Genomic DNA, 18,732 nt, shown 5'->3' on the forward strand with positions numbered 1-18,732 from the left:
GGCCGGTTCCAGACACAGCAGAGTGAAGAGGGAGATAAAGTCTCTCTGCCCGAGTGTATCAGTGGGTTTCAGTGGTGTACTCAAAGAAAATTTACTGACACACTGGAGGCACTCAAAACCAGACTCGTGCATAAATTCCGCAACACAATCACTTGCACAACCTCGCACTTACACATACTCGCTAGACGGCAATATTTTTGCTGATCGCTGCCTGCAATGTGTTACTAGATATACAGTATTTCTACAAAAGACAAACCAGTTTGGTGTAAAGTGCCTTTGTCATAAATATTTAAAATCATTTTCTAGATTTAGGCAGTTATCACATTTTTTTAATGCACCCCGCTTTAAATCCTGCAGAGATTTCACACCTCTATGACTCCGACATAAGCCAACTCGTCGAAGGAAGAAAAGAGGCGTTTTCACGGTTATGAGTGTCACACATAAAAAAAGGCTGATATCTCCTCTTATCGTACCAGTCATAAAACAAGTGCTTAACCCTCCTAGCAATGTGTCTGAGTCGTAAATCCTCCCTCATATGTGTATTCACCGCTTCCGTGACTCGTTTTTGGAGGAGTGACCACGGAGTGATTCTGTGGATTATGAGCCCACTGCTGTCGCACCCCAGCCCGCTCTCCCCCCTCCACTCATTACCATACACTGCCTTTTTTTTCTTCAACATGAGGAGAGTGAATGCTTGATTATTCCAGATAATCACTTCTACCTTTCATGCCAGTATTCAGTCAGATGTATGCGCCTATGTGGAAAGCTTACTGCATGTTTTCCAGAGCGCCATACAATTGGGCCGGCCAGTGCAGCCCCTTACCGAGCCCCCCCGCCCCCCATTGTGATGGACTCTCCTGTAGTGCAGCCAGTGGTTCTGAAAAGGGGATAATTACTCCCTGTCCAAGTGCTAGCTCCTTTCTTGGCCTGGTTAGAATCACCTGGAGCCTGCAAAGCTATCACTATGCTCCAACATAGTATTCTGGGCCATGCTACCGACTCAATGCGCCCGTGTCAGCACTAATGAGAAAAGCCACCGAAAATCGAAGGCCAACCAGGCAAGCTCGTCATTTTCCTGTGGCCAGCTCTTCTCCTATCAGGAGCAGATCAATTCTTTACCCTCAGCAGCGCAATTAGGAGAGAGCACAATGTAATGAGGACCTCTTGCATCTTAGCAGGACAGGCTCAGTGGAAGTAACGGCCAAATGAAAGAATGATTTATAAAGAGTCTAACAACAGGGCAGAGTAGCAGCTCCTACTATTGCTCTCTGTGTGGTGAATGGCAAATGGTTGATATGGTGTGTGTGTGTGTGTGTGTGTGTGTGTGTGTGTGTGTGTGTGTGCGTGTGCGTGTGTGTGTGTGTGTGCGTGCGCGTGCGTGTGTGCCTTGTATTAATTAATGGAAAGAAAATTAAATGACAGTTTTGGGAACTGAATAAAGCTACAGCTGTTAACTTGTTGTCATATTTGCTCAAACTGTCGCTGTTTCCTGACAGTAGCATGTGAGACAGATAATTTGTGACAAATCTGCATCTTCTGACTTCTTTTAGTGCTCAATTTCTTTTTGCAAGACTTCCCAATGCCATTGCCTTTTTTTTATTGCGTCCGGCGGGCAGTGCTTAGTTTTGGCTTGAATGTTATCAACATGGGGGCTGGGTCAAAAACGTTCTCATTTTACAGCTAAACAATAACACTAAAACATGTTTTCTGAAAACGTTTAAGGCGAGAAATAGGCCATGCAGTTACAGATTATTGATTCATATTTGATCAGCACCGTCTAATTCGACAATATGATCAGAGTTAATGAGCTCCATAAGCAGTGATATGCGTGAGAGACTCATCGGCTCTGACAGTTATTGAAAACCAACTTTAGTATTAATCATTTAAGTCATTCTCAAGCAAAAAGGTCAAAGATTCATTGGTTCCAGCTTTTCAAATGTGAGGATTTGCTGTTTTCCTCTGTATCATATGATTGTAAAGTAAAACATACTTGGGTTTTAGTTATTATACTTTTGGTTTAACAAAACTAACAACCTCAAGTCACCACCTTTTGATTTCTGGGAAATTATGATGAGCATTTTTCACAATTTTACACAGTAAAAGAGTCATCAATTTAGCCAGTTGCTGCCCTTGTATGTTGGTTAGTTTGTCTGTCGGCTTTGCGTCCATGTGCATTGCCAATGCCAGTTTTTCATTACATGTGCATGAGTGTGCATTTGTGCGATTGCGTTCTGGCAGGCAGGTGCTGCCGTAGAGGAGGACGCAGCTGTCGCCAGGCCGCTTGCCTGTCTGCTCAACATCATGGCAACAGCTGCTCGCTGACCCTTGCGTATGGCCGCCACGTCATCCGCACGCTGTCACCCATCTCCAACCAGCACGGAAGTCGGTTTGGAGCCCTTTCCAGAGCCCTACTGCTGCCTCGTGAGGCCTAAACAGTGGGAATTGAGTTGTTAATATCCTAAAGTGTTCCAGCACTTGAGTGTATTTCACACCGGTAATCCGTTATTTTCAGTGCGTCTGAACAGAGGATTACTGCACCTACAGGAATTATTTTATCACCGTAAACTGCCGGTACTTTTGTGAAGCAGTAACTTTCCAAAGTAAAATGAAATGCGTATTGCTTTAATACACCATGATGGTGGTATTGTTATATAAATGGTTTCAGGCGAAGCAAAATAGGATTGAATGACAGCAGTGGCGTCTCTGCATTGCAGTGCATAAAAAGCATGTTCCATATAGAAAAGGAGGATTGATTGAATAATCCTATAAAACAATACAGATGAAATCAGATAATAATACGATGCAATATTATAACTTTGGTGGATGTTAGTTGGTTGAATTCCGTGTTAAGTTGAGTTTCTCATCCTGTGAATCAGTCATTTCTGAGTCAGCAGCCTCAAACTTTGTCATGTTTTGGATCACAAGGTGTCATAGAATGAGTGTGTTAGCAAATGTGTCACTACAATCTGGTAACAAACTACATGACACTCGCCTTTTTATTAAAAAGGACAGTGATATTTCTCAGTTGTACTTTTAACTTAGTTCTTGAATAAATATGATTATTAAGCAATCAAATAGATTACATCTGGCCTTATAATCATACATGCAATCTACATGAAAACCTGAGGTCTCTGTTCTCTGAAACCTACATTGGGAAACCCATGTTTTGAATTATGACAAATGCCAAACACCATTACCACGCTAGTATTTTTAATTATTAACCATTATACTTTAAGAGATGGCATAACACAGTGAGCCTGTGCTGCTTTCTGTTGCTTAAATTAATCTGAGCATATTGTCACTTACCTAAATTAAACCCCTTTTAAGACATAACAGACCATAAAAGACCATCAAAACAAGCCATTGGCTGAAGCCAGATTTTGGATCACCTCATGGTGTTCGTCTGGCACCAACACCCAGACTGGTGCGCTGCGTGCAAATCCAGGAGAAGACCGGCTGGATAAGCTGGTTCGCTTTAGGTGATGTTTGACAGCAACATTGTTCGGAGCTTGGATTAGTGGGAATTTAGGGTCCTGAGACTTAGGTCACCGTAGGGTAACCATCTGCTAAGGGAGAGCCTCCAATTCTCTGAAGGACACCTCAGCCCTAATGTGCTTGGAGACTTGTCCCCTCTCCATGACAACTCCACGAGAAGTTGCCAGACGACTAATGGCGTTATTCTGGTACATGTGTGCGTGCTCATTAGAGCTGCTCACCGTGGCCTCTGGAACGTGTCACTATTGTAGTACGTGACAAGGGTAGATTCCTAAGCAGCGCCTTGGCTGTGAGTCACAGCTCTTTGTTGACTGGCTGGTTTTTGGTTGCACCAGGAGACATTGTGAGATGTCGAACGTGCCCCTATTTAAAAGAGAACGTAGAACAAGCATTTTGTAAAATGTGACTTTAAAAAGTGAGGATATAGGTATACAACTATTCTTCTAGATGTTAGACGTTTTCTAACCTGGTTGTATAATAATGCAATCCTGCAAATATAACACATTTGAAAAAAATGACATTTCGAAAAGCCTCATTATAACCAGAAAATGGCACAAGGTTAAGCAGGGTTAGAGAAATATTGGTGACGTCAAAGAAAGAGAAAAGGTAAATTTACGGTTGTCATTGAACACCACATTTGTCAGAAAGATATAAGATTGAAGAACTTTAAATTACATTTCTGACACATTGAAGGTCCAGAAATGTCCATTTCCAATATGTATTCTGGTAAAAAACATTACCTTCATGAAATATTTGTTCTATTGAGTCTGTGGAGATGTTTCTCTTTTTACATTGATCGAAGACTACAGTTTCCTGTTATTTAAAAAGAACATGATTTGTTGTATTTGTGTACCTTTTAATGATTTTTTTGAAGGTCTCTACCTTTACACAGTTAGTCTGGTTGACACAAAGACAAAGGCAGCAACACAGAGGACAAAACCCCTTGAAACTGTTTGAAATGTAGTGCAATTATTAGTCTGTTTGGGAAAACTGTCTAAATCTCAGAATTTTACTCTTTGTCTACTCTTGCCTTGTACTTTTGAACATCAATACTGAAATGTACTGCACTTAATTCTACTCAACAGTGATTTAGAGGGAAACATTGTTCTTTTTAGTGCGCTACATTTATTTGACAGCTGCAGTTACTTTACAAATCCAGGTTTCAAATATTATTCTCTTATAAAATATGATGATATGCTATTGATTAAACTACCCAAGATAGTTATGTTACAAACTGCCACATGAAAATGTTTTCATGTTTAATTAACCCTCTGAACGCCAAGCAGTTTTGAGGCATTTTTTGTTCCTGTAACATCTCATTTGAGTAAGTGTTCCCAAGGAGGCTCCACGTGCTGTATATATATATATATATATATATATATATATATATATATATATATATATATATATATATATATATATATATATATTATATAGGTATTCACATTTTCAAAACCTCTACTTACAGCCTCTCCGTTCCTAAATTCACTGAGTTCAGCAGCCTGCAGTTCTGTCGAAGTTTCATGGAATAGTGGTCACATGACTGTTGGTAGCTGAGGTTACCGTTCAGTGGAACAGGGTCAGGAATTTGTATCATGTCACTCGTATTTGAGTCCTTATGCACAAGATAAACAAAGCAGGAACCTACTAATCACACTTCAGATCAGTTAAAAAGATTTGCCCACAGAATGGTTTTCTCTTCAATGTATATTTGTAAGACGTTCACTGCCAAAAATACTAAGATGTTTATTACAATATCTGCACTCGATAACTAAAGTTGTTTGTAAGAGACTGAATTGTGTTGTCAAAGTAAGAGAATAGAGTTAACACGCTGCAAAGTTATGTTTTAGGCTTTCTCACCAATGCTGTTAAGCTTTTAATGGAATTAGTTGAGTTCTTAATCAGACAAGAGAGATGACAACTATAGTAGTTCTTAATTAACAGAGGGTTTTCCATATGAGTGCTCTGATTTAAATCAATATATTGTTCAAAAGGTGCAACATTTGAAAAGGTTGGAACTATTGATTGTCGCATTTCTCTTCTTGAATACCTTGATATTTGGGAAACAACAATAACTTCATGTGCTCTGTAAGGATGTTGATGAGATTGATTGTTTGAAAGAAGAGATTGATTTTGAGCATCTTGTTTGCTTGTTACAAGCATTTCTCAACAATTTTGTTGTGTGAATGCCAGTGCTTTTTACACAATTTAAAAAGAACAATTGTCTTTCATATTGTCAAGGTGTTCCAGCATTTCACCATCATGTATTTTCTATTAACATCAATCAAAATGTTTTTTTTTCCACAGAGCCTCCAGTGCCTATCGCGCCACCCCAGCTGACTGCTGTTGGTGCCACTTACCTTTGGATCCAGCTGAACGCCAACTCCATCAATGGGGACGGCCCGATCATCGACAGGGAAGTGGAATACCGCACTGTGTCCGGCACAATGTACGACCTGCAGCCTGTAGACAAGACCACGCACAAGATCGGCCACCTGGATCCAGACACAGAGTACGAGATCAGTGTTCTACTGACCAGACCTCTGGAGGGAGGCACCGGAGCCCCCGGACCTCCACTAAGGGCCAGGACCAGATGTGCTGGTGAGGCCAAACAAACCATTACAGAGCGCCACTGGGATTTTAGCAAAATTATACATTATGTTGTATCACAATGTCACATAAACAGGTTTAAAACACAGTTGACCCTTCGCTAGGTCCCGCCCAATGTAAACATTTATAAAGTAGCATCGGCAGCTCTGACGAGGGTCCGACAACGATCCGTTGACTCTCATGTAATCGTTTCAGATTTTCTTTATTTTCAAGCTGGTCTTGTGGATCTAGAGCTAGTCATGTTTAAATGTTGTGTATGAGTGATCCTTGGGAAGTAGTTAGAAACCTCCATGTAATTCATCCATTTATTTTCAAATGAGAAGGTGCATTTGCGTCTTTTCAAGTTTAACCTACAATTCTTGATGTTTTGAAAGAGTAGTTATCTAAAGTTCCAAGGTTTAGTCCAGCTATATTTTATTTTATATTTACAGAGGTACATGCAAGGATTGTAGAGGAAGCTTTTATTAGAAATAATAATAAACGAGAAGGACACCTCAACAATTCAAAGATGTCAAGGTAAATCCATGTGGCTAAGGTTGCTATGTACTGTACCATGGCATACAGCATGGAGGTAACAAAGAATTTGTTTACAGGCACAAAATGTTCATACTAAGCTGTTTACATGTCTAATGAAAATTCATTTTCCACTAATATTCCCCTTCACATGCAGCCGCAGATTTGTGGGAACTGCCTCTTTATAACTAAAATATGAGCTGGTGTTGTATTATTGGATGAAATGGGAAGTACATACAAGTCTATTTTTTCTTTCTCACTTGGTATAAATTTCTCTGAAGTTTTATTGCAGACAATCCAGTCAGATTGCCGAGATTGTGACAGACCATGCAACAAAACATGGGGGCTGTAGCCTCTATCTTAAACACGAATGACTCGTTAATTACACATCAAAAGTGATGCTCAGGGAAGAGCAGTATTTGTAGCTTTTAATATCTACAAAATTATTTGTAAAACTGAAAAACACAAGGTTCAATGTCACTGTCAGCTCAATGCACAGTTCCACCAAAGACTCTTTGTGACACAACAGAAAACAAAATAGAGAAAGAGATGCTGGACTACTGAACTGTATCAATTCTCTGAAAGAGTGGTTGAAGCAGTTCATTCATCTAGCAGTTTTTAATTATTACTTTATTATTATTGCCTTAGGTTTGTTGTATTTGAGTTCAATTCAATTAAATTCAGCTTATTTTATATTGCCCAACATCACAAATACAAATTTGCCTCTGAGGGCTTTACAATCTGTACACATAACATCCCTGTCCCGGGACCTCACATCGGATCAGGAAAAATCCCCCTAAATAAAGATAGTCAAAACCCTTTTTACAGGGAAAAAAAGGGAAGAAACCTGAGGGAGAGCAAAAGAGGAGGATCCCTCTCCCCGGATGGACAGAAGCAATAGATGTTATGTGGCCAGAATGAATAACGTAACGGAGTTACAGCACATTCAATAAATATGAAATAAATTGTTCATATAATGAGTAGTAGGCATGGTCCACGATCCAGATAACCACGATCCATGTCAGCAGAAAGAGCTAGAGAGGACGGGCATCAGCAGGACCGTGGCAGGAGGCAGGACCGGCTCAAGACACAGCCACGATCCAAGGCTGCAGACAGGAGTTAGAAACATCCCCAATGTACTATTACGAACAAAACTGTTAAAAAATCTTCCTATAAAGTCTCACTGCATTTGAAGCAAATAACACAATTGCCCAACATATATCATTGCCATTTTACTTTGGTAATTAGTTTTCTATCATAGACAATGCCCTCTGTGTTTTCAGTTTCCACCTATAGATCTTCATTAAGATTTTTGCCAGATGGACATAACTTTACTCTTTTCTAAGTAATGTATTCTAGCTGAGCTCCTGGAACAATTAGAAATGTGCACACTTTTTGAGCATTACATATAACGGAACAACTGATAACGCCAATGAACCAGTGAATAATAGCAAGTTTAGATAAACTCATTTAACTTCCCTTGCTATTGTGAACAGCTGTGTGCCACAATAAATGACATGATTTATGGCTGCTCCAGACAGAGAGCTGAACACTGCTCTGCCACATGGTTAACTTCATAACAGCTTGTTTATTCAGTGTGATACTTACTCTGAAGTCCTTGCACGCTTCTTAATTCATCAACAACCCAGATTGATATCATGTGTGAGGTTGAGTGGCACCTTGAATTTGGATCATTCCATTGCTTTTGTTCTGGGGGTATTCAAACTCCAACATGTACATACAAGCTTTGAGAATGCCTGATGATATTGTACAAATTGCCCTTCTCACAACATTAACCAGCTAAATTCCCATGCTGTACTAGGATGCCAACTCAGGGTAACAAAACCAACCCAGCCTCAGCATTTTCTCAGGCTAATGCTGTTTGGTGTCCAGAGAAATGCTGATGAAAATGAGATTTTTCTCCCCTCCCTGCCAGGGTGTAACCCCTTCTCCCTACTGTGAAGGTCATGAGCTTATTCATTTTTAGCCTGGCTGATAGGGATGAATGGCCCTACCTGTGCAGCCTCCTGAGCTGGGCCCAGCTTCTGCAGGGGGTCCTGCCCCCTTGGCCACCCTGCCGGTCACAGTCGGGGAGATTGATGGCCCCGGTTCCTGAAGTGTGTTTGAGGAAGCAGCTCTTGATCTTGTCCGGCACTCTGCTGGTCTTTCCTACTGACAGGCCGGGCCTCAGCAGAGCTCCTAATTGAACGGTTAAGACTCACAGGGCTGTGTGATACATCACTGTTGGTACAGGCAGGCCCGGAGACTCGCTCCCCTCTCCCTGCACCGCTGTCTGGAGGTGCTAATGAAAATCTGCGGCCACTTTAGAGCACGCTCTCTCCCATAATTATTCATAGCTATGCCTTGGTCACTTCGCAAACTGAGCAATGTTTCTGATGACAAAGGATGTTTTAATTCAATCTTCTGTACAATAGGGAATGTATAATGCATGACGCCACCATTTCGATTCAGAAGCAGGAGGAAGAAAGGGGCTGCTTTGAAACCTTTTCTTTCCCATGAAGCACTTCCATTGCTTTCCCAGTGAACATCAAAAGAATGTCCTATCCAAGACTCTGTTTTGCTCAAGGGGGTTGTTTGTGGTTTTGCAGAATGATTCAAACAACCTTTTGCTTTTGCTTATCCTTGTGCCTTTCGTTCGTTGATGTTGAATTTCACAGCTTGTTAACATTTGTTATATGCCTCATTTCCTACTAGCCAAAATGACTCGGCAAATGTTCTTAAGCTATAAGAGAAAAGCATTTGGTAACAGCACTCCTCCATGTGAAATTTGTACCTGTGTGAAGTTGTTTACCACTTCAGAGTTCTCCACGCTTGGTAAGTGCTACTTGAAGGAAGACACAGTTGTATCAGGTGGTTCCCTAGGATCACAACAGGGTGCCCTGCATTTCAGCAACACTATTGAGAAACCATCTTATACTGAGAAACCATTTCCAGGCCTCACTAGGAAGACAGATGAGCAGAACTACTCCTCTATAGTCTGAGTTGTACTTCTGGATCTGTGTGGAAAAGTGTTAACATCGTAATAGGTCACAAACACATTTTGTAAGTGGATTCACCCCACTTTTAGAAGCTAACTTTTGGGACATTTTCTTTCTAAAAATGTGTGTATTCAACCCACATGTGCAGAAGTCAGTTACTTTTAAAACTTTTAACACTGTCTAAATAAATCAACTTGTATTTTATTTATGTTTTTAAGCCATTTGCCGAAGTATCTTTCTAATACAGCAAAGATAATTTCATGCCATTTTCCATGGAAGAAGAACAGTCTGTCCTATGTCCCTCCTCATCACCCTTTGGCCTTTGCGGTCCCACTGGCTCTCGTGCTTTAAAAATGTCAGTACATAATGTCTATGCTGGATCCAAACACCTGCTCAGACTCCAACCTCTGCCAAGTCCACATCTCTGTCTATAAGTTCTCTCCATCTGCGCTCCGGTACCACGTGGGAGTAGTCTCATCTGTTTGTTTTTACTTTGCCATTCTGTTGCACTGAAGGCTATTAAACACAAGGGAATGAGTGTTAATCAGGGATCAGCTCTTGCTTTAACGCTAATTTTTAACAGTGGAGAATAGGGAGGAGCTGCGCAATTATGTTCCCCCATACCAAGGTTGGTTATTTGCATCCGACTGATTAATTTGTGAAAGACCGGGATCTGCTGTGATGCAAATAAGAATGCTGCCAGTGTCTGGCAAAGTGAAAATGGTTGTAGTAGTAGAATCACTTTATTTGCCTAATGCAATAATTTGTCTGACGGACAAGTGCAAATGTTATGCCGATTTCCCAAAATGTTTATGTTTGCAGGATTTTTCATAATGGGAAGGATGTTCTGCAAACATTTACATGTATTCAGAAAATAATGTTAATTTCCACCATTAATATCACAATTTGGACTGTACACTAAGTCTATTGAAGTGTTCCACAATGTGTGTCTTAACGTTGTTTTTTTTTGCTTTACCAAGCAAAGCATTTATGAAATTTTGTAAGAGGTCATTTTTTGTTAAGTATATCTTGTTAAATACTCCCTGTGCATTTAGAAAGCTCTATGCATATGCAACAAGAGTTCATGTGTCTGTGAAACATTTACAAAATGTACGGTGGATAAAATAAGAATAAATATAGTAAAAAAACAACAATTTGCAAAGTAAATATATAGATTAGTAATGGATACCTGAGCAGAGAATGAAGTAGCACTTCCTCTCTGTGCTTTGTTTATATAGAGACAACGCAGGCATTGTGGTGCATATGAGTCTCTCCGTTGTGCTCTACTCGCTAGCTAATGGCCGCCGCTCTGCACTGTGCACTCATACAGCGGTTACGGCTGATAAACCGATCCCGACCCATGACGTCCTTCCGGAAGTGTAGCGCCCCCCTCCGGTTCCCCCTTTAGGCAGGTCCTGTCTGTTTTAAAAGCCATGTGGAGGCACTAGATATGCTCTGAATTCCGTACTTAGCACCTGTAAAATAAGGTACTTGACAAGGAAAGCATGTTCTCCATGTAGACATACAAACCAGATCAGATCAATTGTTGGCAGTTTTATCATGTCGGCAAATGTAGAGAGGGTAGCTTTGGAAAATAGTTTAAAATTCATTATGGCTAGAGTGATCATTTCTGAACATTGTGTCACTTAATATAATGCATACCTTTATGGTTTCCACTAGATAAGGTGTTAGCAGTACAATCTTGGTGCAGCGTACCGTGAGGAAGTTATTCTACATAGAATGAAATACCTAAATTCTGAAAGTGGTCCTGTGCTGATATTATCCATAGAAATCCTGTCTGAAGAATATCATCAGTATAGACGTTCAATCACATACTCTGTTGTATAAGCATGCTACAATCATATAAGCTTTACAGTTAACACTGTGGATGCCATTTACTGAAAATATGACAATTTCTTTCCCCATCTTCTCCTTTAAATCTTACAAAGTAATGAATAATGGTAGGTAAAAGTCATTCCTTTTTCCAGCCATTGTTGTCAAAAAGCTTCTTGAAAAGTGCAATCTACAGTATAAAAGGCTTGTTTCCCCTAACCTATCCTTAACCTGTCAAGAAATCAAGCTTTAGAGGCTCTGGCAAATTGACTGGTCACATTTCACCTGTCTTGAACCGGACAATGTGAAAGCAAGGGTGTGGCAGACCTTTCCTTCAGAAAAAATTAATTGCTGACATCCTTGTGTGTGTATATATATATATATATATATATATATATATATATATATATATATATATATATAGAGAGAGAATAAAAGAAGCAGAGGAAGGATGCATAGCTGTCCCTAGAAGTCCAAGGACAAAGATGTGAGTTGACCATATGTACTGTTTGCAAGAACGCTGTGTAGTTTTCAAGCTGTGGGACTCTATTGTTAGCCTGCTAACCAGGTAGCTCCATCAGTTTACATTATTTCCAATTTCAGCATATCTTGCCTTGCCAGTTTTGTCTCACCAAGGTCTAACATTATATCGACAAAGCTAGAATAATCTGCCAGCTATATCTGAATTTTCTTCCCCTCTATAGCCTTGTGCATGTCTATAGAACAATGGGCCTCAGTGAGGTTTAACTCTTTATGATGGTTCCTTTTTTTTTACGGCTGAGATCGAGCAGATCTGTCTTTGCGGGTCTAAAAGGAAAATGTTTGCTAGATTTGATGAGTCTTATTATCACCATTGTTGCCTTAAGGCCTGAATAGAAAGCTACTGCACCTACCCATCTCAGATAACATTGGTCTGGTTTGTCACCCACAATAGCTGGCTGTCGTGTGACCTATAGGGTTTATATATTGTCGCAAGGCGAATGAAAAGGCTTGGTTTGAGGCCCATTGAATTTGTGTTCTTTTGTCAGTCAGAGAAAACAGGGTAGATTGAGTTTTTGATGTGCAGGAAGGTTATGTGAGGGCCTAAGAGGGTCTTTTTTTTATCACAGGCAGTTGGAAGTAGAATGGAGAATTGTCTTCTATGATATTGGCTCTGCAAAAGGCAAATTGTATTCTTCTCAAGGACACATTTTCAAACTGCTGTTGGAAAGGAGCGAGACAGAGAGTGAGAGAGACAATGCATTTGTAGCCATTTCATTATTATTATTTCCCTCATCTCCATCTATCTATTCCCCAAACACCACAGAATTGAGACTCTGATAACAGATGTGCACAAACGATACTCTGGTGACATCCACATACACGTCGTCTCTTCCTACTCCAGAGCTGCCTCTTTAGCTCCTCACAAACAATTATCATTGAGGTTGTTTGTAACCTCAACTCTTAAGCCTCAAGAGAATGATAAATAGCTGTAGTTTAGTAAGGCTTGGCAAGATCTTTTTTTCCTGCTGTTTTTAAATTTGAACTGAAACGCCTCTCAAGGTCTTTAAATGTTTCTATTCCTCGTGTTTAATTATTCATGGTCTATCTGCTGTAATTTTTGTCACAGATTTTCTCCATCCTTTTGCTGAATTATAGATGTCCCATTCCCCTTGCTAGGCGTCCAGGAAGCACTCATTCAGTCTGGTTGTATAACTCCAACTCAAGATCGTTTGTGCGTCTCCTCCTCAACTAAAGGACAGGAATGTCAGGGAGGCTGCGATTTATATCCTGTATTTCCCCACCTAGATAGCTAGATCTTAGATCCCATATATCTCCTAAGTAGGTGGCTCAGAAAAAACGCAGCAGCCATTTCACAAAGTCAAGCGCATCACTTTGATTTACACTCTGGTTAACACCCTGACTTGAGTGCGACACATGCAGCTTTTTGGCGACAAATGACAATGCTGCACGGGCCATCTTGGGAGTGTTGAAGTTGAAGAATCACTGTGGTAACCTCCCACTGCTCCCGTAGAGATTGCATACCCGTCGGTAAATGAGGGCTTGTGTTCTTCCAAACCACAGGCGTTTTCCCCAGCAACCTGAACACAAAAGACGAAGCCTTGTCTGACAGTAGAGATGAGTGTGTGGACGTGTGTGTGTGTTTAAAGACAGATGGGGGAGGAGGGGGTCATTCCTGCCTGTCACTCTGACCCCAATCACCGCACAGCATATTGGTGGAAACGAAATGAAAGATTGATTTAACCAGTTCCACCTTCGCTGCCTCTGCTCTTCCCATCAACTGGCTGTCCATTTGTTTCCATCCGGTTGGTGGGCTCACCTTTTGACCCTGAGCCAGACTTGCTAGGTTTGTTCTTTTTAATCCTTCTAAATGCTCAGTGATAGAAAAGACTTCCCACTGACAATTTATACCCGGCTGCTTAATACATTTCAGTTTTTTCTTTTTTTAAATTAAATGTTTCCATACTACAATCGACAAGTGTGACTTTTTATGACTTGGTATTTGAAACAAACCAGAATTTTAATTTGTTGCTTCTTGTAGAAAGGTCTTTCAATGGCAAGTGCTTCACTGTTGTAGTCTGCAGCTCAGTACTTACCTCATCGCCACCCCACTAAATGCTGCCGTCATGATGCATTAACTGTAGAACCCCTTTTAGCTTTAGTGGGCTTTAAACTACTCCACTTTCCCAGTATGATGCAAAACATGATGGGAGTAAGCAACCATTATTAATTCATGAAATTACAGATTCCATGCAAATATACAGTGTATATAATATGGATTATCAGTAGAAGTATTAGTGGTGTGAGTGGCAGTATCTACTGTTTTTTAAACCCGTAGCGCTATTGATGTATTCTGCATAAAATAAAATCTGAGTAACAGAAACGCATGCATTTTACATATACTACTTCGGTAATCAATGTAGTTGATTGTTGTCTGTATATCGGAGGCTAGTGCATAAATTACCTGGTTTTAGCAGTTTAAAAAATCTGACTATAAGGGAAGGAGTGAAGCAAAACTGACCTATTGGTTGTTACACAGTTGAGCTTGTTGGCTTTCTTTAGCACAGCACACAGTAAGGTCGATCATGAACAAAGACAAGAACCCACTTGGTGCGGCTTGACAGCCTTGAGTCTTGTCATGCATCATCCTCCTGTGCTGCTGAGGTCTATCTTACTTTCCCTCTCATGTTTTTTGCTCTCCCTTCCTATTCAGTGCAGTGAGAAGGAAGGCGTTCACCCATTCATCTCCACCCTTAGAGCTTCAGGGGCTTCATCAGACGAGGTGGCAACAGAGACCGGCCCAGCGCCGGGCCTCATTCTGTGGTTTCAATTCGATCCAGCACCTTGTAGGCCCTTCCACCCCTCATTCTCACCCGTCATGGCAGTCTCATTCATCATGATGCCTATAAAGAAGGACTTGATAGAGTGAGGAGCGACCACCACCATTCAATAAATCCTTGTGATTATCCACGCCTCCAAGGTGTATGGGCGGAATGTGTGTGTGTGTGTGTGTGTGTGTGTGTGTGTGTGTCCTGAGCATGTGGACATTTGTCTCTGACTTTGTAATGGGTGTAGAGGGTGATATTACAACACAAGAGGTCCATGTGCAGTGCCTTTTAAAGTGCTATCAATTATAACATGTGTACACGTGTCAACCCCAAGGCCTGGCTGGCTTTGACCCCCCCTCTGTCTTAGCTTTCTTTCTCCAATCCCCCCACACATTGACTCCCTCCATCTCCCCCTCTTAACCCCCTCCCTCCTCTCTTTCTCTTTCTCTTCCTCCAGAGGATTGCATAGAGAAGCACTCTAGGAGGGTGATGGAGCTTTGATTGTCGGTTATCACAAGCTATCATTACTGCTCGCTTCTGCGGGATATGAAAATGATTTCCTAAGTGTAAAACCCATGTCATTACCTCAATGGCCTCAGTGCTATCACCGAGATGTAATAGAAAGAGGCAAACAAATGTGCTCGCCTCCCCGCTCAAACAGAACAGAGAGAATAACACACAGCAATGGAGAGATGAGTGACGGCAGTAGCAGGACTCGCTGCCTAGAATGGAACACTTCACATGAAAACAGCCATCCGACGAGAATTTAATCTTCGCCGTTGTCATGTTGTTTTGGTACTGTCTACATTGAAGGCACCTGCGTGTGACGAGCCGTTCTCCAACAAGGAATCCGACAGTCTACATGCCATCCTGTGAGAGTCGATGCATTTCTCTTCTTCCGTCTCCAAACAGCAACGCTCCCTCCTCCTCAACCTGAGCACCGTTTCATCCTGATGAGATAGCGCCCAGGCTCAGGAGCCACATTGAATTGACTTGTGGTTTTCTAATCATTGTAGAAGTAGTCCTTTCTTCCCCCATCCCAGTTGTGTTTGCTGAGCAGGGAGATGGAAGTGTATGCCAGCCCAGGCTTTTCTGCTCTTAATCGATGTGGCCCCGATAAAGATCTGGGCTTTCTGAATGACTCGTATGCTGCAAAGCCTGAGGAAGATCTGATAAGTAAATCCTTCTTCTGTACATTTAGCCAGTAAGATGCTGAGGAACCAGATCTGCGCTGCTGTGCACGCGTATGGACATTCACTTTAATCACATAAGACCGTTAACACGCTAGAAAACACACATTGTCCTCCTCACACACACTCACATACACGCGCACTCACACTTGTCTCACAGTAAAGTGGCTATGCTCCGGACATGCCCAATTTGTTTCCTTTCATCCAGGACTAATGTCTCCTCTACCCAGGGGCTAAGTGCACCATTTGAGGCCCCCTCTAGGACAGACGGCTGCAACATGCGGTTATTTGTTGTTTTTTGTTTCATGTTTTTCGGAAATCATGTTATCACTTCAGCTGTGGTGGCGTGTATGCAGGGGCCATTCAAATTAACAAGAGGCAATAACGTGCTGATAATTTCTAAAAACATTATTTAAATGTCACGCTGTAATGTCATCACTAATAGTTCTCTGTAAATGTCAAATTCAAATTATTCAATTACATCGGCGAGTGTGGGGCAGGTGATAATTTGTCCACCGCTTACAATACCAATCTGGCTCTCACTGGATCTCATTCTGTGTGCCCTGGCATAAGATAGACTTTAGTCATTTCCTGCTCCGAGGGATGCTTTCCTAGCCATTGTTATGACTCTATTCCACTAGAAAGATATATGCCATACTGGAAAGATATTAGAGTCATATATTTTAGTACTTTCACCCCCAATGTTGCCCTCAGTGTGTGATAGTTTGTGAGAATTGTAAAAAAAAACAAAAAAAAAACATAGTATGGATTTCAAGAGATAGCCTTGTTATTTATTGTTGTGATTTATGCTTGTGCCTTTGATACTGAGCCTCTTGCTGCTCGGTCAATAAAACGAAACTAGCAGTCACAGTAGACTGGGGGTAATAGGCTCATCTCATCAGCTGTCACTCAGGGGCCTATGGGCATATTTCAAAATGGCTGCAGACCCTCCCATCTATGCAAGAAAGGATTTATAAAGGATATCAGCCATTCATTGGACCCGTTCATTTGAGATTAAGTGGGGGAGGAGGATACAGGGTGTTTTTCTTTTTTCTCTTTGCTCTTTCTTCAAAGTCAACCATGACCAGGCTCTGACATGGATGAGGCACCTTGTTGTTCATGAAAACGGATGATGTCATTTTGAGTCACGGGGCACAAGTTGTGATTGGGTGTCCGCCACAGTTGCTCACATTTTACTGTCTCCATCAGACAGCTGGCTCTTATGACTATAGAATCGTCATAAGAACTGATTGCCAATATTCCTTTATGTACCCCCAGTATTAGTGTTGGTGCCCTAGCAAAAAAATATAAATACAATTTTTAAAAAAATATAAAAATATATAATATATATATATATATATATATATATATATATATGTCCACTACTAGTGCCAAAAAGAAAAAAATGTAATATATATATTGATAAATTTCAACTTTTTTTTCCACAATCATATTTTTCACAAGTGATTCCCATTCAGGTTGGCATCTCTCCATTGGACAGAATTAGGGTGTAGTGTATCCATATCCATGATGTTCCACAAAGATGGAACTGTGACATTCTCCTTGAATGCTTCAGAAATGAGAGTTCCTGCCAGCTGCTCGTGCACGTCTGCTTGCGATTTACACTTTGGTGCATTTGTCACTTTGAGAGCGTCTGGTTTAATTTGATTTCTGTGCCTGGCCACCCTGCAATTCTCTGTGCTTTTAGTGTAACCGTTGCCTACTGAGTGCGGCCAACAGATAGTTCTGCAAATAAAGAGGTTTAAACTTCTATTTTCAGGATGGCTTTCCCAACATTGCAACCTCTTTGAAGAGGCCTGTTTTCCATCGACAATTCTTCCCCGTTCTGTTTCAAAATCCCTTTTTTTTGTGTTTCATTACCATCGTTTAAAATTACTACATTCATCCCCCGACTGTAGTTTGCGACAAGAATAGAGTTGGCTCACTTACTGTCTGGTAGCACTTGTGCTGAATAGTTGCTCATCACCTAGATGTCTTACCAGTCTTCACCAAAGATTAACATTTCTTTAAAATTTCAACAACCAGGAGGTCAGTACTGCTAGAGGAGCCTTTTTTTTAAAGATGACACATACTCAAAGGAATACTCCTACACAGCATTGCAGAAAGCTTTCTCAAAAGATATAAAGCACTTATAATGCACTCTCTGTCCAGTTTTTTTCTTCTTCAGCTATTGTTTAAATTGTTTTAAAAGCTAATACAAGATTTTAGTAGTTTGTTTCACTCTGTGTAGATCAATAGTGATCCATCTTTCTTAAAAGAGCTCATTACTATTCTTTTCCTTTTGGAAACATATATATATTCTTTCCATTTTCTTGTCATACTTTTATCATGTGCTGTTTGCTGCACATTGATATCCCTTTCCACATCTATCTTCAACATTTCTCCCTCGGCCTCCTTCTAACCCTTCTAATGCTATTTCATCTCCGCTATGAAAGCAGAGGAGAGATCACATCCGTTTGTTTGTCCTTGTGAAATCTCAAAGTGTTGCATTCTTCATTCAACAAGCAGGCGCCTTTATTTTCTCTCACTGTTTTTCTTCTTGCATGATCCTTTCTCACTTGTATATTCTTCTATCATGTCACATGGTTTGACCTAAGTTCCTAGAGAACAAAAAGTATGGCTTTTTTGTTGCGCCATACACTTATTCTCATTGTTAATCATTCTTGTGCATCTTTTCGCAAAAAGTGAGTCGGACATTATGTTTCTATATAGGCTCTTTCAGAAATGTTAATGGCCATCACA

At 40.8% G+C, this 18,732-nt stretch overlaps 1 protein-coding gene across 1 annotated transcript in view; it reads left to right on the forward strand.

The window, feature by feature from the left end:
• LOC306741892 (receptor-type tyrosine-protein phosphatase mu) overlaps window positions 1-18,732 on the forward strand; it is a gene marked incomplete at its 5' end in the record, with an annotated part of 140,768 nt that overhangs the window by 56,466 nt on the left and 65,570 nt on the right. Inside the window, one exon of the mRNA XM_079224225.1 lies at window positions 5,803-6,096. Coding sequence (XP_079080351.1) covers window positions 5,803-6,096 — 294 coding nt within the window. The remainder of the gene's footprint in view (window positions 1-5,802; window positions 6,097-18,732) is intronic.

Source organism: Taurulus bubalis (assembly GCF_910589615.1).
Source record: "Taurulus bubalis genome assembly, chromosome: 1".
Classification (NCBI taxonomy): domain Eukaryota; kingdom Metazoa; phylum Chordata; class Actinopteri; order Perciformes; family Cottidae; genus Taurulus; species Taurulus bubalis.